This window comes from Neodiprion pinetum, chromosome 2 (assembly GCF_021155775.2).
Source record: "Neodiprion pinetum isolate iyNeoPine1 chromosome 2, iyNeoPine1.2, whole genome shotgun sequence".
Classification (NCBI taxonomy): domain Eukaryota; kingdom Metazoa; phylum Arthropoda; class Insecta; order Hymenoptera; family Diprionidae; genus Neodiprion; species Neodiprion pinetum.
The window spans coordinates 34,670,148-34,694,210 of record NC_060233.1 but is presented as its reverse complement, the minus strand read 5'-3'; the positions used below and the strand labels follow the sequence as shown (position 1 = coordinate 34,694,210).

The 24,063-nt window shown below is 43.3% G+C and overlaps 3 protein-coding genes across 5 annotated transcripts in view; 1 reads left to right on the top strand and 2 right to left on the bottom strand.

Moving 5' to 3' along the window:
• NLG-5 (neuroligin 5) overlaps positions 1-601 on the bottom strand; it is a 30,183-nt gene extending 29,582 nt beyond the window's left edge. The window contains exon 1 of one of the 2 annotated variants that reach the window (XM_046610874.1): positions 281-601. The gene's annotated coding sequence lies outside the window, so the exon portion shown is untranslated. The remainder of the gene's footprint in view (positions 1-280) is intronic. The other variant, XM_069133211.1, reaches the window with a different exon arrangement.
• The window catches only part of LOC124211625 (calcium and integrin-binding protein 1), a 47,306-nt gene extending 24,408 nt beyond the window's left edge, over positions 1-22,898 (top strand). Inside the window, exons 2-9 of one of the 2 annotated variants that reach the window (XM_046610906.2) lie at positions 3,667-3,893; positions 17,850-18,001; positions 20,420-20,792; positions 20,893-21,018; positions 21,183-21,217; positions 21,438-21,685; positions 21,778-21,976; positions 22,064-22,898. In XM_046610906.2, coding sequence (XP_046466862.1) covers positions 20,968-21,018; positions 21,183-21,217; positions 21,438-21,685; positions 21,778-21,976; positions 22,064-22,085 — 555 coding nt within the window. In that variant the 5' untranslated portion in view covers positions 3,667-3,893; positions 17,850-18,001; positions 20,420-20,792; positions 20,893-20,967 and the 3' untranslated portion in view covers positions 22,086-22,898. Of the gene's footprint in view, positions 1-3,666; positions 3,894-17,849; positions 18,002-20,419; positions 21,019-21,182; positions 21,218-21,396; positions 21,686-21,777; positions 21,977-22,063 lie in introns of both variants that reach the window. The other variant, XM_069133217.1, reaches the window with a different exon arrangement.
• Positions 22,899-22,902: 4 nt separating this feature from the next.
• On the bottom strand, positions 22,903-24,025 carry LOC124211627 (oligosaccharyltransferase complex subunit ostc). Its single transcript, XM_046610908.2, has 4 exons — positions 23,612-24,025; positions 23,436-23,509; positions 23,113-23,330; positions 22,903-23,038 (listed from the first exon to the last, which is right to left on the bottom strand). Exons 1-4 carry the CDS (start codon positions 23,748-23,750, stop codon positions 23,020-23,022), a joined length of 450 nt encoding a protein of 149 aa, XP_046466864.1. The 5' UTR covers positions 23,751-24,025; the 3' UTR covers positions 22,903-23,019.
• Between the last annotated feature and the right edge of the window lie 38 nt (positions 24,026-24,063).

Sequence of the window (24,063 nt, the reverse complement as noted above, 5' to 3'; positions counted from 1 at the left end):
TCTAAAACTTTCCTTATACACGCTCTGAAATTGTTCGGTCCGTTGTGATACCTTCGTATAAATATCTGTGCAATATGTCTTGCGTGTATAACATACGTTCCTCGGGTGCGCGTAGAGTACGTACATATGTAAATTGACACATGTGCATGGCGTATGCATACATGGTATATACGCCGAAGAGCGGGGAGTCAACCGGATAAATAAAAATCGCATCGCACGTACTCCGTGCATGAGAATATCAGAATGTTCTTCGATTCCGATTCTAATTCCTATGTTATACCTTAGAGTGCAAAGGAAGGTGAGACCTGAGTAAGAAGACCGCGTAGCGAGGTTATTTCAAGTTCTCGAGGTTGCGCGGTCGTTGTCAGGTACGCGAAACTGATCAGTGATCACCGCAGTTAAGAAACGGCTGCACGAACAACTCGTGCGTCTCCTCAACCCCCCGCAAGCCTGCAGTGTTTGCAAACCGCGATCGGCACGAAGGTGAGATTGACCCAGGGCGGTACCTGGGGAACGACGACGAGGGTTGCGAGTGACACGTGCGGCCGGATCGAGGACCGCGGCGCGGAATGAACGGGCAAAGAGAAGGGCAACCGAGGCGTCGGAGGCGCCGGGATAACTGGACGGTGCAGAGACGACGGGCAGCCACCACCTCCACCAGACACGGGGTTCTTCTCGTTCTGGAGGTTCGCGTCGCCGCGCGGCGGCGCAACGCGTGGCAGCAGCTACGCCGCGTCGCGACGCCCCGCGTCTTCCGCCGCGATCGATCCGCCGCGACGCCGCCGCCGCCGCCGGTTCCGCGCCTCCGTGTTCGCCTTCTCTCTTCGAACGCCGTTCTTTCCATTTGCCTTCTCCCCCGCCCCCTTTCTCGCTCCCTCTTTCTCTATTTCTCTCCGCGATTCAACCTAGGTTGAAGATAGGCGGTGGGTAGGTACTTGTTGTACCGCGTCGTCGTACGGAATTCCATCTACTATTTCCGAAAGTAATTATTACCATACGCGTATAGGTGTTACCGCAGGTTGTATTTCCGTCCGCTGATATTCACGCCGGGATTCTAATTGTTACGGGGCATTGGCGTATCGGGGAATCCCCGGATCTTCCCTCGTTATTAACGGCCACCCTGTTCGAGTCCCGCTTGCCTTCTTGCCTCCTCCAGCAGCGACGTAGCAGACGGCAGTCTGGATTTTCTCTACCCCGTGTTTCGTTCATTTTTTCATTTTTGGGTTCTTGGTTTGTCTGTTTTGTTTTGTTTTGTTTTTTTTTGTTTTTTTTTTTTTGGAACGAAGTTCCTTATCGCTCGTTCACCGTAGGGGCTAGGCGGAAAAAAACGACACCAAAAAACCGACACTTTTTGGCTATAGTGCTCGTTTGCTATAGTGCGCGCGATCTCCCTCTCTCTCTCTCTCTCTATTCCAGCGTGTGCGCGCGCTCTCTCTCTCCGTCTCAGCGCTTGGGGTGGGAGACGGCAGCAGCGGTCTCTCTCACTCACAGCGCACGACTATACCTCGCCCCTCTTTCTCTCTCCTACAGCGTACAACTATACTTTGGGCCGCAGCGCGCTCTCTCACAGCGTACGTCTATACTTTGCCTCTCTTTCTTTTTATATCTTTCAAAAACACATTCGTACGATTTTATTACCATTCCTTCATATATTTGATTTTTCATTTAATTATTCTTCAATTAAACGTTCTTAATTTATTCAATGAGCAGTAATATAGCGTAAGGAACTTCGTTCGTACCGGCTGTCCCATGACAGCTCTCATGTTTTTTTTTATTCGATTTCGTTATACGTTTCCGACGTAATTCGTGGATTAAAACGGTACGTGACTCGATGAGGTGAATAAGGGTAGTCGCACCGGCTGTTGAATGACCGAACCGAGCATATGTATGCGTGCACGTGATGCATACACGTATACCATACGTATATGCGTATAACATTGTATGGTATACACGACGTGGACAACTGGTATTTGAATATTGAGGGAATAATCAAATTGATTCGATTTAATGCCACAATCAATCCTTCGTTCACTTCTGTTGCTAGGAACGTGCAAACAGCAAAACGTTCCATTAACTCCGGCATGTGTGTGTGTGTACAAATAAGCCCGCGTGACTCGAGGCGCTTTTTCCCGTTACCCCGCAGTCCCGATACCGCGTCGCGTGGTTATGTCGAAACTGCACAATTCTGCCCTGGGTCAGGGTAGGTATCGCCGGGTGGTTTTGCGCGAAAAAGCAACGGGTTTTTAACGAGGGAAAGCTCCCGGTGGCTGGACATTGGTTCAGGAGCTTTGCGGGTGTTCGCTGCGATGACAGGTTAGTTAGCCGCCCTAATCGATATACGGTGATAATTAATTTTCCCATCCATGTTTTCTCCTTCTTTTTTCATTTTTTTTTTTTTTTTTTATATATACCTCGTTAATTGAATCGCGGTATAATAATTCTGTGTCCCGAATGTTTTCATCGCTAAAAATAATCCAACACGCTTCAGCGGGCTGCGTAACATTCGTAGCGTATGAAACAAACTCCGACGATTCTATCGGTAGGTGGATCGCGTGTAGGTTCGTATACCTACACCTACGTACACGCATGCTGTATTAGGCGGTGCGACGATATTGTCAAAGCAATAAATTCTCGCCTCACTTATTCGAGAAACAGTCGGTCGCGTTACACGCGGCGGTACAATTCGCGAACACACCGACGACCGGGACAGAGAAGAGGTTGATAACTAATTACGATTACTGGTTTACCCCTCCACGTCGTCGCGGATTCATTGCAGAAGGGACGAAAGCGCGGTCGTTACCTGGGAGTAAGTTCCGCTAATTAGAGTTTAGCTTCGTGGATGTTACACAGGGTTGGTGGATGGGTCGGCAAAGGGTGAAGTTAACACGTGGTTCCGGTCGCGGGTGTGCTGACGGGGATGAGACACGAATACGGTGTACAGTGGCCGGTTCTCTGCAGGGACGGCACTTGCGACAACCTCACTTATCGCGGGAACGGGAACTTATTCGTTCGCGGTGTGTTTGAAACTCGATACGCTTTGAACAAGTTGGAAGTTTTTACTCCTACATTACCTGCTACTAGGTACCCTGCCGCATGAAAGATTTCTTTGGATTCGATAAGGAGGGAAAAGAGCAAACGGAATTACAGCTTGATTTGCGTAAAACAATAGAAGCTCTGATTCAGAATTGAGTACTGGATTGCAATTTCTCTCTCTCTCTCTCTCTCTCTCTCTCTCTCTCTCTCTCTCTCTCTCTCTCTCTCTCTCTCTCTCCTTTTTACCGCCAAGCACTTTAAAACGTTTGCAAATTAAATCACCGAGTCGCCAACCATTTACATTATACCAGCCCTTTTATATTCTCCCTCGAGATATTGTCTCTGAAGAAAAGCTGTTTTTATTTTCATTTCGTCTCTCTCTTCTTCTTCATCCCTTTTTCTACCTTTAAACTGCTTTATAAATATTGTCGCGAATCAGTCGAGGCAAATTTGCAGTGGTTTGTCGGAAGAGAAAAATGAATAAAATTGAAAGGGAAGGCGGCACCCCTTTATTACCCATCAATTCCGGGGTGTAGTCTGAATTCAGAGTTATTATAATATATTGTATACCCTTATATATCGATATCTTGTATCGATACGCGATTTTATCTCAAGGTTCGCGATCGGTTACAGGTCAACGAGGTTCAGTCGATAAGCAGAAGGTGGATGAGGAAGACTCGAACAAGATCGTGGAAATAAGAAAAATGTCCTTGCAGGGTTATACCAACAGAGCGGTTATACCTATCTCCGCTGATTGATCGTCTGCCCGTTAGACTTAAGGATTACCGTTTCAAAGTCCCGGGGCACTTGGACTTTGCACCTTATAGATGTGCACGCGTCAGGGGATGCATGAAATATAGGTATGTACCTACGTATCCTGGAATCCCGCCGCATTGACGGAACTCCAAAACGACCTTCCCCGAATAATCATTTGTTCGAATATCTAATTCCTGTGGTACCGTAATGTTTATCAACGGATGATAGACTTTTACATTTCTTTACATTGACATTTACAGTTTTTTTATTTAAAGAGGACGTTTCTTGCACATACCGTGTCTAGCTTTTCCATCGGACCTTATTATATCCCGTCTACTTTGCATTCGAGTTAGAAAATTCGATTATCGCGAAATGCCCGATATCTCCGCTGTCTCGTCCGCCCTCCTACTGTGCAAACTTACGCTCGCACGTATCTGATTGCAGTGACGTTGCATAATTGCAACAGTCGTCGGACAGTGGATTCGCGTACCCGTATACCTCAACACCCACCGTGTACCTATAATTATACGGCGCGGCTCCTTATCTGTACCAATCACAGTCTGCAACAGTTGGCAATGTTAATAGAATGTCTCGAGCGTGCTTTGTCCCGATTACGGGATATCTAAGCCCCACGCCGAGCGGCCGACCGGCTTACAGAGGCTGCAATACGCCATGGCCCGAAAGCCGGGCGGCCACATATTGACATATCGCCGTGTGTGCACGCCTGCGTTTGCGTATGCGTGTCGCGTGGTGGCCGGTTCCAAGCGTTTCATTAGCATCCCCCTTTGTGTCTCTTTAATATTGAGTCTAAATGAAATCTCTCTCGGCTTCGTGCCGCCTCGTCGGGGTAGGTGGAATTAATCGGTCGTGGTAGCGGACAAAGCGCAGGCAGGAAACCGATCACGGGTATAGGGGTGCACGGTACGGCGAAACGTCGACACCTTGCACGCGTGCAGGCTTCGGGTATCGGAAGATCCGTTGAGCCCATTTCCTGCCCCCCGGCAAGTTCTCACCCTCCGTTCAAGGTTTTCCCTCTTAGATCCCCGTCCTCCGAGAGAGAGGGGGAGAGAGAGAGAGAGAGAGAGAGAGAGAGAGAGAGAGAGAGAGAGAGAGAGAGAGAGAGCTCCTCCGCTCTTATTGATTAACGCGACGACTGCTCCCCGCGTTATATACCCCGGCCTTATGGGTATGGATATGTATACGTACGTACCTTATACGTGACTTTCTCCTACTGGACGTAATTCGACCGTAATTTTAGCGAACCTGCAGCCCGCGGGCCGACGGAATGGGCCAAGGTTCTATGCCCACTGTCGTCGTCGACGTAAACGACCGCCCTGACGACGGTCCACTTCATTCAAAACTCACCGCATCCACGGACGATCCCTGTGCCCCTTTCTTGCCAAGGCGATATTATTCCGTTGTCGGTATATTGAATTGTTTGCCTCGGGCATTGTTGTCACTGATTTTCCAAAACTTCACCGCGATAAGCTGCTGAAATTACGGGGCTCGACGAAGGTATAACAGAGACTTGCGTTCCCTTCGAAAGTTTTAAATCAAGTCTCTTGCTAATTGTTATACACAGGATGCAGTCTCAAAGGGATTTCGAACATTTTGTACAGTGACGAGACTGTTTCGCCTATATCTACGTTATAGGTATATGTATACCGCATAAACGACTGAAGTTGAAGAATTTGAACGAGCTTTCGGACTAATATTAATGACGCTTTTGTCGAGGAGCACGAGAGAGAGAGAGAGAGAGAGAAAGAGAGAGAAGGACAGAGACAGATATTACTCGGCCACTAGAGATATGTCCTGGAGAGAGTTGACATCATATTTCTTACGCTCGGTCAGGCTATTTTTATCAAGTTTATTCAGTGTCGCGAGGTAGAAATACAGTTGCGAGACAAGAGAAACTCGATCAATGGTCCCGTTGGGACATCAAAACGTATTATACCTAGTTCAGGGGTGAATCGAATTGGAAACAGAAGAGAAGGATAAACAAAAATTGAAGAAACAATCAATTGTCTGGTCTACAACTAAAGGGAATTAAACGATAACGGAATAACATCGTTGTCAAATTATCACGCGAATATTTCCATCGCAGAAAAGATATGGCAATAAAGACCGTCGAATAAAAATCACGATTGCCGACGAGAAGAATTCGAAATGTCGAGAAGCGCAAATCGCCCATACATATAATTACACAAAAACTGTCTTAATCATTTATTTCTTTCAAACGCGATCATATCGTACAGTAGCGAATTGTAATTGAGAGTTTTGTTTCTATCTCGTCAACATTCATCCTCCCGAATACATGAAATGCGAAATCATACGGCAAAGGTATAAAATTACGTACATCTACGTAACAACGGTCAAGAGATTTCGGTGATTAAAATTAATAAAAGCAATTGAATTAACGAAGGGATCGCGTAATTGAACTCGGAATATATAACGAAGAAAATCCCCGGCTCCTCCTTGCAAACTTTTTTTTTCATCCCCTTCTTCGCAATACGCGTTCTTCCGTTTCTTTCGGGGCTCTTTATCGGAATCCACATCTGAGAATTATCACCGTCGCATGTAGGGCGACGGGTGTTTAATAAGTAAGATCTTGTTTCCCTCACACCGAGTTATAGAGTATCACACCACACACCTCCGTTCGTTTTCTCAGCACTTAGACGTTTCTCAGCGTGTTTTTCTACCTGACTTTTTCAAACTCCTTCTGCAAATCATTACGGGTAGGTACGGCGAGAGGTAAGCGCAGCATGAAAACGAGCTCGCGCGCGCTCTTAAACGAAACTCGTTCAATTTCTATGGGAAGTTGTATCGCACTCGGTACTAGGCATACACGGTTGTGTATAACCTGGTCGACGGAGTGGCTGGCAGTTGCGGTTGCGGTTGATAAAAAGCGGAAAGTAACGGGGAAAGAAAAAAAAAGAAAAAAAAAAAAAAACGAAAAACGAAAAAAGCAAAAAAGAAGTGCACGAAATTTCAGTTAAAAGCGGAAATAAAAACTCTACGTAGGGTGCACGGTCCACGCATGCACATCCCCCTCACCATAACTGTGTATTCCTGCACATACCGCTGCAGGCGAAAATTTCTGCGGAACTGTAATAATTATTGTCGAAGGTATCCTCAACGACTCTGCCATCCGTATCGAAGAGAGTTCCAGCTATTGCATCCATATTGTGCACAGTACTACACGGCCATTATTTTTTCTGCAATTTGCGCTCTGCACTCTTTTCTCCCATCGAATATCTTCCGAATATACATTACGTGTGTGTATTATACATACGCAGATATGTATATATATATATATATATTCGTTATTTGTCGCGTTTTTCTCCTTGTTTTTTTTTTTTCTTTCATACGTGTGTGCACAGGTATACGTGTGCAGATATCTAACCGACGTTGTATCCTGCTATACATGTACAGGTAAATGTATAAAAAATCAACGTCCGCAACTTTAGCGCAATGTAAATGCGGTGTATAATTAGTGCAGGTATAATATAAATGCGAGACGTTGAGTAATAGTCTGCGTTAGGGAGGAAAGAGGTACGAACGTGCATACCTGCCGCTGTGCAGGAACGTCCAATACTATTGGATTGAAAAAAAAAAAATTGAAAACTATCCATGTAACGACCCAATTCCGCTCCGTCGAACAGCCTGCGATACACGCATAGATGAAATGGCTGCGGTACGCGGAAAGCAGCTCGTTCGGCGATTAATTTTCGTCCCGGAGAGAGAAGAATGCGTCGTGGTTGCAAAAAAAGAAAATAGTTCTTTAATAAAAAGAGGAGGGAGAAAAAGTGGAGTAAAACGGATAAAAACACACGTACCCCGTTCGTTTTTACTAAGGTTTGAGTCATGCACGCAGGAATATTGTGTAGTAATGTGTTCTCGTCAAGTTTGCACGAATTAGTGTTAATATTACGACCGCGTGGTGTGCGGCTTCTAATTTCTACACCAGTTACGCCCGATTAGGTGGATGTGAGTGCGACAAAGACTAAAGGTACGCAAGCACGGGTCCCAGATTAGTCTGGCTGTTAGAAGTCTTAATCCGTTCTACAAACGGAACAAGGCCGAATAATTTGATAATCCGTTTACCTCGACGCAACGAGGGTTTGCTTTACAACCGATCTGCGAGCGGCGAGACGAGAGTAGCTATAGACGAGACGCCCTGTTGATTCAAAGATAAATAATAAAAAGAGTAAACTTCTCCCGGGACTACAGGTGAGTTATAATTAACAAATTAATCAACCGCTACGTCTTGTATTCCACATCGAAAGGCTGTGCAACAGCCGAAGAAGCACTTCTTCGGTCTAATGCAATTACAAGCATTATACTACAACTTACACCGGTAGTTCGAATAATACATCTACCTTTATCGAGAGAAGGTTTCAGTATTTATCGCAACCGAATAATGTAGTTCTGGAGACAAAATGAATATGGATTTTTTTTTTTTCTTTTTTGTCTTTGGATTTTGTAATTCGTACTGTATTTTTTTTATTAGTAACTGCTATAGGTACATAATCACAATAAACAATAGTGCTGTGCGATTAATCGATTAATTGAATTTTTAAATTATTCGGAATCATCAGAATAATAATTGGTTAGTCGACGATTTCGTTTAATCGTTTGTCCAATTAATCAATTACTCGAAATTTTTCGATGAATCGATTAATCAAAGTTGCTTCATAATAATTCTACAGGTCATTCGGTATATAAATTAAAACCGTCGATTAATCGGTTAATCGAAAAACTCAATTAATCGATTAGACAGCACTACTAAATAGTTACTGGCGGCACATTTTCTTGCAATTTCAAAGATACTCAAAACGCTACGGGATGATTACAACCAACGGTCCTATTACAATTTTCTAGTAACTATAGCAAATGAAATTATCCATTGAGAGAGAGTTAAATACAGAAATTTCAAATGCATACAAACGGAGATACGTATTTGTTTGAATCCCGTGAATATTAGAACTATTCGGGAATAATGTCGGGCTGGCGATACGGAGGGAAACAAATTGTAGGTAGAATGATAGATATTTGAGATACGGTTAATCGAGATGAATCGCCCTGCGTACAGGTGTATAGGTATATATTTAGAAAGTTTATTTCACGGGAATTGATGGGGTTCCTGTATACAACGATGGGGGATTAGTTCCGGCTAGAACTCGGGGTGTGTCAGGCATAGATAACGTTCAGAAATTCTATATCATCGAAGCAAACTGTACCTATCCTATATCCTACCCACCTACCCCTGCACGGGCTAACCGAACTTTGCTAATGTCGGTACACGCCGAACGACAGACAGCTGTCACACCAAATCCAGGAGACGTCCAAAGGCTCGTTATGGGTATATCTCCGATCCAGCTATAACGCGTGTATATACAGTGCAAACGGATCGATCACGTCTAGTCGGCGAGAAACTCGCACTGTTGGTGATGGTGGCGGTGGTGGTGGTGGTGGTGGTGGTGGTGCAGAGAAGTGCGGATAGGCATGTTGGCTTTCCTACGATCCACCCATAGTGCATCCTCTCAACGATTCGAGTGCATCTTACGCGCGATGCACGCCCTGCAAGTTTCATTGCTGTAGGTACGATTATGCAGATTTCATTACTGCGTGGCGAATGCGCGACGATACCTCCGTGTGTCAACCCATCATACTTGACGCTGCGGTAATTATAATGTATTGAAATAAAAGTCCCGTGTAGCGCTCTTGAAAGCTCCCGCTGAGCTTATTGTTAGAGCTTTCACAGACTTTACGCAAAGGATTTTATACACCTGTAGTGCAGTCAATTTTTCGCTTACATTTAATATTCCTTATTAATGCCGCGCCAGGGAACATAATATCAACGTCGTCTCATATAACTGCGCGGAACGAACGAGAGCCGGTATATGATTATTCAACGAGCGATGTGTACATAGGGGAGAAAAAAATGTGGAATTTAAAATATAAGCACGCCGAGAAGAATGGCGGATAATCGAGTTTCCGTAACAGAGCTCCGCCGTTGCTGCAGCAGACTCGCTTCGCCGTAGATATGACTAGAATTTTTAATACCTGCCTACTCGAACCGAATCACGGATATTTTTAAACGCCCGTTTTGTCTCTCCGACCTCTGCCATCCGGCTCTGGTTGGGTTTTTAATTTCGTTTGCAATGTTTAACCTCGCTTCGACTTTCCTCCTCCACCTTCTCATCTATCTCCGTCTCTCCCATCATATTATATTTATACACGTGTTTGTGCGGCTCTCTCTCTCTCTCTCTCTCTTTCTCTCTCTCTCTCTCTCTTAGAGGGATAGGGCGGCCGCCCCCGAGGGCAACCCTCGGTTCGTTAGAAGGACAAAATTCTTCCCGTGGGACATCCGGTTTCCGGTAAACTCGAGGGAACCACCCGGAACTCGGGGAAGAAGCGTTGACACGCGGACGGGAATTCGAGTATTCTCTGCAGTGCCTGCAGCTTGATATTTCCTCCCACCGTCCGCCCTACTTCTTCTTATCTATCGCGAGCTCACGGAAACCAGCTGCAACTCTCGAATATCGCCTCGCAGGCATTCCTTCCGAGTCTCACGTATCCTTTAACTTGTTATCGTTACGAATTATTATATAACACGCGTGTCCGCCCGATAGGCTATACTACGTCATTACAGTGACGTCTGCGAGATATTCGCCCGTTGTACGGGGTAATATTCATTAACGCCTCGACCTTTCGGCTGACTTGTTTTCGGTCCAAAAAGAAACGCGAGTTCGATATTACACGAATTATGTGACAATGGCAACCGATCACCCACGTCGGCTGTATCGCCAGTCATTGTCACATAACTCGTGTAGAATCAAACCCGCGTTTTGTTTCGAACCGAGAAGAAGTTAGCCGGAAAGGGAAAGCATCAACGAATATTACTCTGCACAACCTCCTAATGTATACCCATATTATTCTCTCTACTCTCTTCCTCCCTCCGCTCTCCGAAGCTCACGGAATGAAAGCCACAAAGCCACTCGCTGATCCTACTCCATTCCTCCTCTGCCTCCGTTGTCAGAAGCGACGAGATTTACGCACCTTTTACAATTTACTCCCTTTAAGATTTAATTATACCACTTTCGAGTGATACATTACGTGCATACATACATTCGTTCATTCCTGTATACGCATAATATTGAAAATAACTTGTGCATAGATACTGCAGACGGTGCGAGTACGGTTTACATACCCGTCGTAGAACGGAAGACACCAATTACCTCGAGGTAACCCACTTACAGTTTAATCAAAGCAACAAAGTAACTGGCTATATAAGGTACACAGCTGGCGCTCGCCTATTATACATTGCAAAGGTGTATTTAATTTGTACGACAGTCTTGGCTGGCGCAAGACTTCATATTACCGTATACATGGCACGGGCTATGTATTCGCCTATCTAGCTAATGTAAGATATACATGTACATGGAATACGGGTGAGAAGAAAGGCGCGAAGACATTCGACGCGCCGTTAGTAGGAGAGTGCCAATTTTCTAAAACTTCGTAACAAACTCTCTGTCCCTCAATTATTCGAGTCTCTTACTTGTAGCTTCCATTCCGCCGACGGGACGGCCCTCTTGGTGTACAACGTCGTCCTCTTCGCTCGTCTTCTTAACGGGTGATCGACCCCTAGGTCGGTCTTAATCGGAGTAAATCCTCGCGGTCTATATCGTAGACGCAGAGAGGTATTTTTTTCTTCTTCTTCTTGCTTCTCCGTCTTTTCCTGTTCTCCAGCTTCTTCCCGTGTTAATGTAGGCGAGAGAATCGGCGGGACGGAGAGGACGATGGATATAGAACAAGAAAAAGGTGGGTGTGAGAGGGGCGAAGGAAAGGCGGCTGATTCGTTGTCACCCGGCTAACAAGGATCGACACTTTTCCCGAGCAGCATCGGCGAACCCGAGTTGCGTGATGTAGAAAATCCTTGGACGCAATTTTTCCTTCCTTCCTTCCTTCGGCCTGATGCAGACCGACTATCCAAAATCCTGAATCCTCGCCTCGCGCGAGTCGAATTAGGGGTATTCTGCGCCCTCCTACACTCCTATACTACATGCCTATGTATGTACTATACGTAACGTTATGCCTACCGGCATATATCCTCGTCCTGCGTCCCACCGAGCCCCGTGCCGCAAGGATATTACACAGACTCGATCCCCCTCCGAATCCATAAACTAATCAGGCGCAGGACTTTCCCCCGAATATAAAGCGCGAATGAAAAATGATTTCAAATAATCTTTCGGTACGATTTTTTTCACACTTTTTTTAATTTTCCAACTTATTTGTAACACAGTTGCGTAATTATTATATTCATACATACATTTTTTTCATAACAAAGCGTCAAGTCGCAATTTTTGACAGAGCAAAAGTTGTTAAAAAAAAGAAATGTTCCTGATTTTTGAACAAGGCGATATTTTGAACAAGGTTACGTAGCACTGTTCATAAATTTTTCAAGACAGCAGATCAAGCTCTTACGGTATCACCCATGTCTTCATTTATTCGAACAGCAATACGTGATTCAGGTTAAATTAAGAAAAAAATCTTGAATCGTGTCACTTCTGTGAATTAAATAAAAAGGAATCAGTTTGCGAATCTTTGCTTCAATTACGCAGGCAAAGTATTCTGCGATATTCGGTTATGCGATTTGAACGATTTCAGGTGGTGGGTTTGAACATTTGTACTTTTATCGTAGTGTACAAAAACGATACTGAGGCGACAATGGCAGGATTAATATTAGAAAAGAACGTTCGATATCGGGAAAAAGAAAAATTTCTCCATCTTCAAGACAAAATTCTTCTTCATACAGGTACGTATCGTATACACACAGCGTCGTCGTCGAGTTTGGTCGACGAGTTTGCTGCCGCGTATACAACAAGACTGAGGGGTATAACCTCGGGCGTCGGAAGGAGGCGTCCCCTTTGTTCTGCTTTATTACACTTTTTATTTTTCATCTTCACCTTTTGCCTCCGCGTGCGACAAAAATCTTTCGAGTATAGGCAGGCAGGCAGGCAGGCACCTTACACCTCCACCTCGCTCGCCTCGTTCCCGCCTGTCGAGGGCAGGTCGATTTATCTTTACCGAAGGTCCATCACTCGCCCTGCACCGCCGTCCTCCGCGCCTTTGTCCTTCAACCCGCGAGTCCTGCGGTCCTCCATTTTTTCTATACTCACCTCGACGGGGGCGCCTCCTCTTCGCCTCGCTTTTTTACTCCGACGCCTCTTTCCGAAACGATATCCCGCTTGTCCATCGATCCGATCCGAGATCAACCCATAGATTACCCGTGTCGACGCGCTTCTTGAGGGGAGAAAAAAAAGACAAGAAGGAGAGTGATTTTTCAATCTCAAGATGTTACGGTTATACATCTTGTACAACGTCGCAATGCATCCTCTAAAGTTTCGTGAAATTTCGGGACGAACAATCGGTCGAAACTGTTACAGAAACATTTTCATCAATTATCAAATGCGACGTCAAACACCGCCAAGGAAATTTGCCTTTTTTCATAGTATTTTCTCTCTAAAAATAGTATTCTTCGCAGGTACTTCAAATGATACAAACTACGAAGAAGAAGCTTATATATTTTGTCGTATTTTTACCGCGTTCGGTTCTACAATTTTCTGCTCGCGTTTCTCGGCTTACCGATATCAAGACTACGGGAATCGCGTTTGTGTATATTCGAAAAACGAGCTACGCTCTGAACATTCTATTCGGATGAATGATGAATACAAATGAATATTCGTTGTCGCCTGAATCGCACGACGACTTTCCGAAGTAATGCACTATATTGCATCAAGTCTGGAAAAAGCACAAGCACAAATTTTGTGATTAGCAAAAGTAGGTAATTGAGCCAATTGCGAGAATTAGACGCCATTAAGAGGACGGGATTGAAAATATAATACAAGTACGACGAGGAGTACACAGCTACCCTATCAACACAAATTTTTATACCATTCGGCTCGCCTCGGGGTTTCATTCGGTTTCAAAGAGCATTATAAAAATAATTATTCACCAGAGTAAACGGCGCCCAAGCAACATGTTGCTCGACCTAATGATAATGTTCTTATAAATTTATTTCGACGATGTCTTCGGCCCGGCCATTTCCGTCGTCTTGATATTTTCCGTTCATTTTCTCACCCTCTCTCTCCCTCCGTCTTCGCGGAGTGATTTTCCTTCAAGAGGGGGACGGCTGCCGTAATTTACGCCCGTGCGTATACGTACACCCTCAAAGGTGGTCGTATAAAAACGTACAAGAAGTAGTACACAACCGTAGGCAGAACTCTGATCCCAGTCCAGCTTCGTAAACAGGCACACGGGGTGTGCCTGGGGTCGTCCCCCGTTGCGGAATTGAATTTTTCAATCTTTTCGCGGGTCGCTTTAATGGAGCGGGAGCTTCGGAGATGAAAGCTCGAATTCCCCTCCGCTGTAACGTTGGCAGGAGCCGAAACACCGGCCGAGACGGCACGTCCTGCGGTCGGACCCGCCTATATGCACCGCATATTGTAGTCGCTAATTGCGCCTGCACGGTTTTGGCAAATTTGCTAATTAACCTGTGGGTATGTAGCCGCTGATAGTCCCAGAATATAAATAGCCGTGGAGATCAAGTTGACGTCAACCGTTGCGATATATCCTGCGATGAATTACGAAGCCGCGCGTCGCGTCATGCTGTTGGAGAGTTTTCCGTTATATACGCTGCGTAGGTATGTGTTCGCTTATGTAAGGGTCGAGATCCGAGGACCTCCGAGCATCCCTAACGACGGCTAAAAGGATAAAAGGATACGGACTGCAAGGCGCCGGAGGCGAGGTCCAAACCACGAGCGGCGGACGAGTCAAAGTTCACACAAGTCCTTTTCAGCCTCCCCCCATTGTGTCTGCAGCGACGATGATGGGGAAAGGAACTGCAGCTGGGTTCACGTCCGAGTTTAAAAAACGCGCCCACCTTCCTCGTCACCGTCGTTTCTCGATCCGAAAGAAGCTCTTCCGGCCAGGTATACACGAACGTATATACACCTAAGCACAATTTTGCAAACCGCAATATTTCCTCCGTGCGTTCATAAATTTTACAGTCCTTCACGATATTCTGAACCCTCGCCGAAACTCGCTTTCTACAAAACCCAACGGTCCGCGACTCGCCGATTTATAATAATACCGACGTGCATTACGGGGGCGGATTATGCGTGAGTAGGTTTTATCGATTCGCTGTTTAAAGGAACAATTTCAAAGTCTGCCAGTTGTATTTATTATATAGATATGCAGGTACATATATACCTTCGGGTAACGACGATTTTTCCATTTCGGTTTAAATAATTCATCGATGGAAAAGGTTCTTCAAATATTGAAATAATCACACTGAGCAGCTGCTGGTGATGATCCCCTCTTGCCCCCCCCCACCGCGGGCGAGTTTGCAGATAGAAAACGTTGCAAAAGAATATTCATACGGAAGGGTATATCGCTGATCTGGTAACTGAATAATCGTAACTGGAACAAACTTTGTCAAGGCAAAGTCGTACCTCTTGTAATTAACTTATTTCACCCTCTTTGAATTCACCGTTTCAGCCATCGTACCTTTGTTCTCAAAATCACATCGTCGTCGTCTGCTATCACGAATGATCTCAAACAAGAATAAAAGCTTAAAGGTACATCTTTGGCAGCCGTATCGCGGCATGAAGAACCCGAGGCTATCCCTTTTTCCATGAAAATTCTTATTATAACGCTGATTTCAGCGGTCGAGAATCAGAGCCGGCCTCATTTTTCCATGTACGCGTATAAACACTACTTGCTGTACATTTTTATCCTCAAATAATATTTCTTCAAATAACACACTTGATCATAATTTCGCTGCGGTTAAAGGATTTTTTAGGTGCAGGATTCAACGTGAAAAAATGATTTTTTCCCGCACAAACTCATTTAATATTAACAATAAAATACATCGTCCCATGTATACATACCTATATGTATACGTTTTGTTTTAAACTAACGATTTTGAGTTTAACGTATTTGCAGAAATTTCATCTTTAACGTTCGTCACCGGTGTATAAGTATAAAAACAAAAAAAAAACGAGAGCTGTATAAAACTTCTTCGTGCCGATAATAATTCCGTAAAAAAAAAACAAAAAAATTGAATTGCGCATAAATTATACATATAATTTGAAACAACTCCAGGCAATAATCAAAAATGTATCATGTAAGTATACAAACAACATTATTCCGTCGCAGTTTGTATACGTAGGTACGTTATAATATACCTATGTATAACATATACGTATAACGTATGTACATACATAATAATACTTATACGATTCTGCAGCCTTAAAACTTTCATATCTCCGAAAACGTGCTTCGAGTTAGACTCGCCCGACTTAGCACACACGCACACACACACGTATCATTCGTTCGCAGCGAGGAGAATACGAGCGTCAGATTCGGCCGCGGATATCTGCGCAAGCAGTTTAACGTCCGATTAAACCCGCTCCTTAACTACTGCGCGAGTCTGACTCGACGCCGTCTATCACTTCGCAACCGCGCAGGGCTGACCGAACGTGCTTTTCGACTACTACAGCAGCCTGTCCAACGCTCCCTGATCTGCTGACCGATTTAGCAAAACGTATGCCGCGTGCGGGGATTATATCGCGTGTGTGCGTTTGTCGTCGACGCGTTCGCGAAACCGGATCCACCGAAAAGTAGAATGTTTTACGTGTTCGAGGGTTGATTCCGCGGGAGCGTTCGCTAAGCGACAGGGTTTTAATTAAATTCTATTTAAAGTGGAACAGCTTCGAATATACGTATATAACATCGACTATCGATAGAGGGGGAGAGATGGTAATATTTCTCTGTAAAGATACGTACGCGTTTAATACCGTGGACCCGATACGTGACCGAGTGTTTAAAACCAAACGGGCAATAAAAACAAAGAGAAAATAACGAAAAGAAAAAAAAAAATGAACAAAGAGAGAGAGAGAAAGAGCTCGAAAAACAAATCAATGAAACAAAAGTTAGAAAAACGATTGGAGAAGGAGAGACGATAAAAAAGCATGGAAAAAAAATTCACCATTAATCTGCTTACACGAGAGAGCGGTTGTTCACGCTTGCAACTTTTCCTGCCCTTCGTTCCCTTTCCCTTGCACAGCTTACGCCGTTCTCTCTACCCCCCCCCCCCCCCCCCCCCATCACCCTCCCTCACTCGGTAAAGCGAAACGAAACTAATTCTCACCCTCCAAAACTCTCATTCGTCGTCGAGTCAGCGCAGATAGTAAAGTATGGAAGAATCGGGAGCTTGCCGTCGTCATGCTGCTGCTTTTTTCTACGAGGAAAGAACCCGGCTCTTGCCTCTCGTATAGTATGAAATATTTCGCGGTCCATCTGTTTGTCCCATCGCAGCTCGCTCGAGAGCGCACGGCGAACGGGAAAAGGAAGAACAGATAAGGGTTATGATTCCTAATTCGTATATATTATACGAGTTCCCTTCCCCCCCCCCACCCCACCTTTCCTTCCTTGTTTCCGTTTTTTGAACAGCCTTTACGGCGAGTCCTGATTTTTTTCTCACCAAGCCGGGAACGAGGAAATATTTCTTACAATCATTTTCCGCTATTTTTTTTTTTTTACCTGGCGGTTACATTTTAAACGTGCAGCAGGACATTGCCGTAACGTAGACAACATGGGTTGAGAAAACAGCTGAAACGTTGGTAGGAATAGCTGTTTCACCGCGAGTGAAACTCTGCGTAATTTGTTCCGTTAAACCAGTGGAATCCGGCCAAGAATGTGGTTATTTTGGCGTCGGATAGGTACTGCCGCGGTAGGGAGCTGGAACACGACCGCCATTCGCCCGACAAATTAACGGATTAACTTGAATGCTCTAGGAAATCGCGCTGTACATACCTACCTTATACCTACATCAACCAGCCCGTTGTAACTTTGCGGGGGACACACGTAGCGAGATGGGCGCGTGTTTAAGCTTATTTGCCCGAATAACGTACGGGGGATGCTCCGCTTAATGCAACGGTGATTAGCAATGTTCCGCGATCCGAGGTTTGAATTTTCTCTTTCTTTATTTTCAGTAGGTGCCTGGAGGTTCGACAGAGGGTCCAGGAACGACGAGTACATCGATAGGAATTACCACGGGCAAAAAACGATTTGTGCGTATACCGTGTGACCCGCTGCTTCCGGTTATACCGAGCCACGCTACAACGGAGTTTAATCCGGTCGGAAGGTATTTCTATGGTTATTTTTCCCTTTTTTTATCCCTCGGATTCGGTGTAGGTTGAGGATTCGTGAAAATCAACCTCGACAAATCCGGACACCGGATCGATTTGAATACCTCCACATTACAGAGCCTTGCTTGCGGTTTATGTTATACACGTGTGTAGATTCCTGTACAATAAAGTTATACAAGCTCAGTCACTCGCATCAATGGATTGACAAACGAAACGTCAACCTGTACGACGCTCTGACATTCGATATGATGTGTTCGGTAAGGACGAAATATATATTTACACAGTGTCGAAATATCCTCGAGAAGTTGTAACACGTGAATGATAGATTCGACTCACTCATCGCGTTTATAATCGGACTGACAGTGATACTGCAGCTGAAAACTATTTTATATGGTACACCGGATTCGATGTACAGTATACAAAATAAATTTGTTATTCAGCAAGTAAATGTGTTATTTTGCGATGTATACGTAATCGGGCATGCTACTACTATTTCAGCCGATATGAATACCGCCGACAATTAAATTCTCGATGACTCATACCTGTATTAATATTCCATGTAATGGCTTCGGATTCTGTCGGAGTCGCATGAGTTGTTTTAAATTCCAACCCGCGTTCCTCGGATGTGTATAGCAAAATTATAAACGTATCGCAATATCTTTTCCTATTTTTTGTTCGTCACGGTCATATTCACATGGTCATATTTTCAATCAATCATGAAGAAAACACGATAGTATAAATTACGTGCCCATGATCTATCGATTTCGTCGATGGTTTTTAGAAAAATAAAAGTAAAAGAAGAGAGACAACTTTTTGTCACTCTTCGATGATCAAATTCTAGCTGACCTGTTAGCCGTCGTTCGGGTTTTATATCAAAACCTAATCGATGCTGGGTAACTTGATCCTGAGCGGGATAGCATAAGAAAGAAATTGGAAGCGTCAAGACTGCAATCTCTCAAGATTGAGATTAGTTAAACGATAATGGCGGCCTTTAACTCCCACAAATCTCTCTTCAGTTCCGATAAAATCTAAAACTGGCTTGGCTCAGTGTGGAAAACAAAAGAAAGCGTATAGTCAACAACTTGTAACAAGAATAACGCAGCAATTTCTTACTGTCGTCATAACCGTTATTATTTGCATTCTGTTTACACACGGCTGAGCTAATTTTCGTTTAATTATGTTTCGCAAATTGTAGTACAGAAATGGTACACGCATAGTATTAACCGTAATGTAACTCGGTTACGGCTACAAACTGTAACCCCGAGCCCTTTCGTCTGCATCAGATGTCAGAGGCAGAAGCTTCGGATTATACATATACCTATCTGAAGGGCAAACGTGAAACAATGCGATCCGTCTTTGGCCCTGACGTGCCTAATAAACCCGCGGACAATGTGGAAGGGTGTCCAAAACAACGGACCCTTTAAGTGATGATCAGTCATGCATAAATACTCGGCGTCATGGAATTATTCAAGTCGGTTCTATAATGTGCATGTCTAATGAGTTATAATTATAAAAACTGTTTTCTCCCGTGTAGCTATTAATTTATGTTAAGTTCAGTTTCCACTTATCGTGCAACAGTCTCTATTTACAATTACAAAAAATTATTTTGCACTCTAATTCCTCTTTTTCCCTCAATCGATGCGTATGATGTACTCGTGGCCTCGTGATACAAGTAAAATGAGAACTTATCGGTGTTCGTTCATTGATTGTTTCTTACCGTAGGTCTAAGTTTAGCTTTTATACTCGCTTCGTGCACCTTTTCAAAACACTCGTGATTATTTTCCCTCTTACCCTTTACCGATCAGAGTAATTCAGCACATCTGACCCGAAGCGTTGATACGTTGAATGAAAATATCGATGGAAACCGAAATTCCCATTGTCTTTGTAGGTGATTAAGTATAGATGAAAAATCAGTTTCAATTAAAATACTAGGCAATCCTGTTTCGGAAATCTCTATATTTTTCATTTTTTACTTATATAATTATTAGTTCAAACGGATTTTTCATCTTTAATCACCTACAAATACAATTACGTTTTCGGTTTCTGTCGACATTGTCATCCTATCGATGCTTTTGGCGCAGTGTGTCAGACCGAAGCATAAATCCGCTGCTTCAATAGAGTGAGCAATAAGTGCGAAAATTTGAGATTTATCCAATTTTTTCTGACCAATTTTCAGTCCAAGTTCGGCTCCAAATTATTCGCCTACACAAATTTGCAAACAACTTTTGGATGTAATGAACCTTCGAAACAATGTTCAAAAATCTTCCAATAATTAGTTTATTTTCACCCTTCTACTGTCTAAAACTGTTAAATAAAAGGCGTCCCACGTGTCTACGAAATTGTGTTTTAAATATTTCCAAACTTTACTCTAGGCTCCATGCTGACACGATTCGAGATTTAAGAAATTTTCGCAGGTCTTCAACTCAAAAGTTGTACGCAATTGGCGCGTCGGGACGGTTGGGACGCAAAACCAACGCAATCCTCAGCTGCCGACGGATAAGTTGCAGCGTCGATAAGAGAGATTATCCCACATGTTGCCTTACGATGACACAAAAAAGAGAAAATCGCGCGCTCCGTCGGTAACGTTCCGTTCGTTGCGCTCACCCGCATGGCCGACTTCTCGCATAACGGGACTGGGCGGCGCTAGGAATTTACGTGCGGTATGAGCATTCTGCTTGCGGTCCCTATCCCCCCCCCCCCCCCCAAGGCCGCGTAGGATGATGAACCCCCTTTGGATCGGCGGTACAAGTACCGGGAGACTTCAGTCGTCAAACGTCATCGTGAGCGGTAGGTGGAACGTACGAGGTTCTCGAACCCCGCTTTGTGTGACAGATTTACTGATAAGCGTGGAATTTGACAAACGCTTGTAAATACCGTCGTCATATAGCTTGATGGACGAGTACAGAACGGCAGGACCGGATGCGTTCGTCAGGTAATTCTAATGGGCAATCAGTGATGAAAAATGGGCATCGGAAAGAGTCAATTCAGTGAGGAGGAACTCCAGGATTATCAGGTAAGGACTAAAATTATGATTGTCGTTTTTTTGCCCGTTCCAAATTCCGTTGTTCTACAATTTTTACATGTTTGAACCTGCTGCACCTTAGTGCGACTGTTGCTATGTCAGTTGGTTTTCATATATCAACGCACAAAGCGTAATATGCAACATTCTGTTTTTAGGACTTGACTTACTTCACGAAGAAGGAGGTGATGTTGTAAGTATATCAAATTCCGTACTCTTCATTCGACGACCACTCTTTGTTATCTTTACTACTCACTATTTTTACTTTGATTTATTTATTTGATATACGCGAACTCCATAGCACTCGACTTCTGCTGGCTTTAAACTTTATAAATGTTATAAACATATCTGAATGTTTGTTTTTGCACAAAGATTCAGATGTACTCACTGCAAATGATTCACACATTCCATAGTGCCCACCAGAAATTCAAGGCACTTGCTCCCGAGAAAGTTGGCCACAACCGAAATGCTAAACTTCCCATGGCAAAGATACTACAGTATCCTGAGCTGAGAGTCAATCCATTTGGAGACCGAATCTGCAAAGTATTTAGCTCCAGCCAAGATGGAGATTGTACCTTTGAAGACTTTCTTGATATGATGTCTGTGTTCAGCGATGCTGCCCCTAAAGCTGTAAAAGCTGAGCATGCATTTCGAATATTTGGTAGGCTTGTATTAGACAGAATTTTTGCTATCGCAGGAGATTCAATGTTTCACTTATCCAACACTGCATTCGATCTATTATTAATGTGTTAGATTTTGACGGAGATGATATGCTGGGTGTTGGCGATCTTAGGCAAGTTGTGGATAGACTGACCACCCCTCAGCGGTTGAACGAAGCTGATATGCAGCAACTTTTGCAATGCTTGCTAGAAGAAGCTGACTTGGACGATGACGGAGCATTGAGCTTCGCTGAGTTTGAGCATATTATTGAAAAAAGTAGTGATTTCTCAAAGTAAGAATCCTGTTGCTTGGATACTTACAATTGCGTCATCAACATACTTGGCTATTTAAACTGATTTGATTCCTTGTTCTATTCTAGGTCATTTCGCATACGTTTATAATAAATGCAAACAATAAACACCTGAGAAGCAAACGCCCAATAGTCAACGCAAGACTGAGAAACGCACTGGAAATCGATGACGCTCTTTTCGTCAGCGCTCAAAGGCCTAAGCCCTTTGCCCTCGTTTCGTTTACTAATTTAGTGTTAATAACTTTAAACATTATTTTTTTTAATCGGGCCTCAACCTTGCATTTTTTTACTGTAATGCACTCACAAGTAAAATCGTCACATTGTCGGAACGTTTCGGCTTAAGATCTAGAGAAAAATTTTAGAACAAATATGCACTATCTTTATCATTTGCAGAAGAAATGGCGTCGCCAATTCTACAAAAGGATGCCAACTAGTCGATTGAGATTTTTTGTTGTTGTGTTTTTAGTACAATTCTGTTGCAGATGGCAGTTTAGTATTTTGTATGCCAGTAAGCATTTATAATTATACATGTACTTCCACATTAGTATGTATGTATTCGAAGTTGCAATTAGTCAAATCTTGACTTGCATTGCAATTTTTATTGATAGACTATTAATTCATTGACTTGTGTTCATTCACATTAGCTATTTATCTGAAGAAAGTAGGCATGATAAGATTGACAATTATATAAGTGCACAAAATTTTGATTCATGTTGCCAAATACCCAGATTTGCGAATCTGAGAATAAGAGTAATATTTTAAGCATGGAAAATTAAAAATAATCTCATTTACGTTATTGTCCATTATCCTTTCTTATTTCTCTCAAGTCTCAAGTCTCATATATTTTTCACTCAATTTTATCTTTCGACATGATATTTTAAATAAAAATTAAATTATACAAGTATGTGTAACGAGCGCTGTTTGTTATTTATTTAACTCTTATTCTTTGTAAAAGTAAAAACTGTTGTATAACGCGTATATAAAAAATGTGTGTACAGTTTCATTAAAAAGAGTAATCTTCTTTTTTATGATTGAAGGTATCCTCTGGAATAAAAAAAAGTTATTAATAATTGCTGCAACGTAGAATCCAACCCGTCTACGATTTTAGAAAAACTCACGGTAACTTCATGCGCATAAATATCCAACAAGTGAAAAATGAAACGATGATTGATATGAATCCTACGCTGATCAAAAGAATTCTGTTGAGCTTTGGGGTTGACGGACTGTGCGTCTGGTCCAAGACAATAAATCCTAATCCTCCAAGAGTAAACAGAAAGCTGGAAGCTAACCCCTCCATTATATATTGACCATTGACACGGTATGGCATGAATGCAACCTAATGAATCAAAAGAAAATTTTTAAATTCATGAAACTTATAAACAGTTTGTACTTAACAGAAGGCAGAACTATGTAGCACTGAGAAATAGGAAAAAAAATGTACCGGACGAGAGTGCCCATGCTCATCTGTTGTTGAGCCGACACTTGGAGGTTCCACGATGACGTCGTATATAATTCCTGAAAGATTGTAAAAATTGGCAATTATGAAATTGATGAATATTAATGTGAAGTGTACAATTTAGAAAAGTGGAGTTCAGTGAAAATAATTGTGTGGCTAACCTCCGGTGACGAGGAAGTACGAGAAGAGGATCAGTGCGAACATAACCATAGAACTCGGTTTCACAAACCATGATGGTTTTTTTATTTTTAAATTAGGAACTTGTAGGACGATAAATGGTACTCGATATATATTCTCCATTTCTATTATCTACTCCACAGAAATTTATTTGAATAATATTTGACGTGCCGGCTGGCCACGAACGGTGTGTCGCAACAAGATGGCCGTCTAGTGACGTGGATGTTTACAACAATTTTTTCTGGACAAGTTCAGAATTATCACTTTTTTTCATCCATTATCTAGCAAAAAAACAAGATTTTTATAATTGGCTTATTGCCAAAGAGTATAAGTATAATAAAAACCTATTCAATTTTATCAGAATTTTGAGATCTCTGCGCAAAATGTCCAGAACTCCACGTCATGTCGGCTTCCGATCTTGTACCTTTTTAGTCTT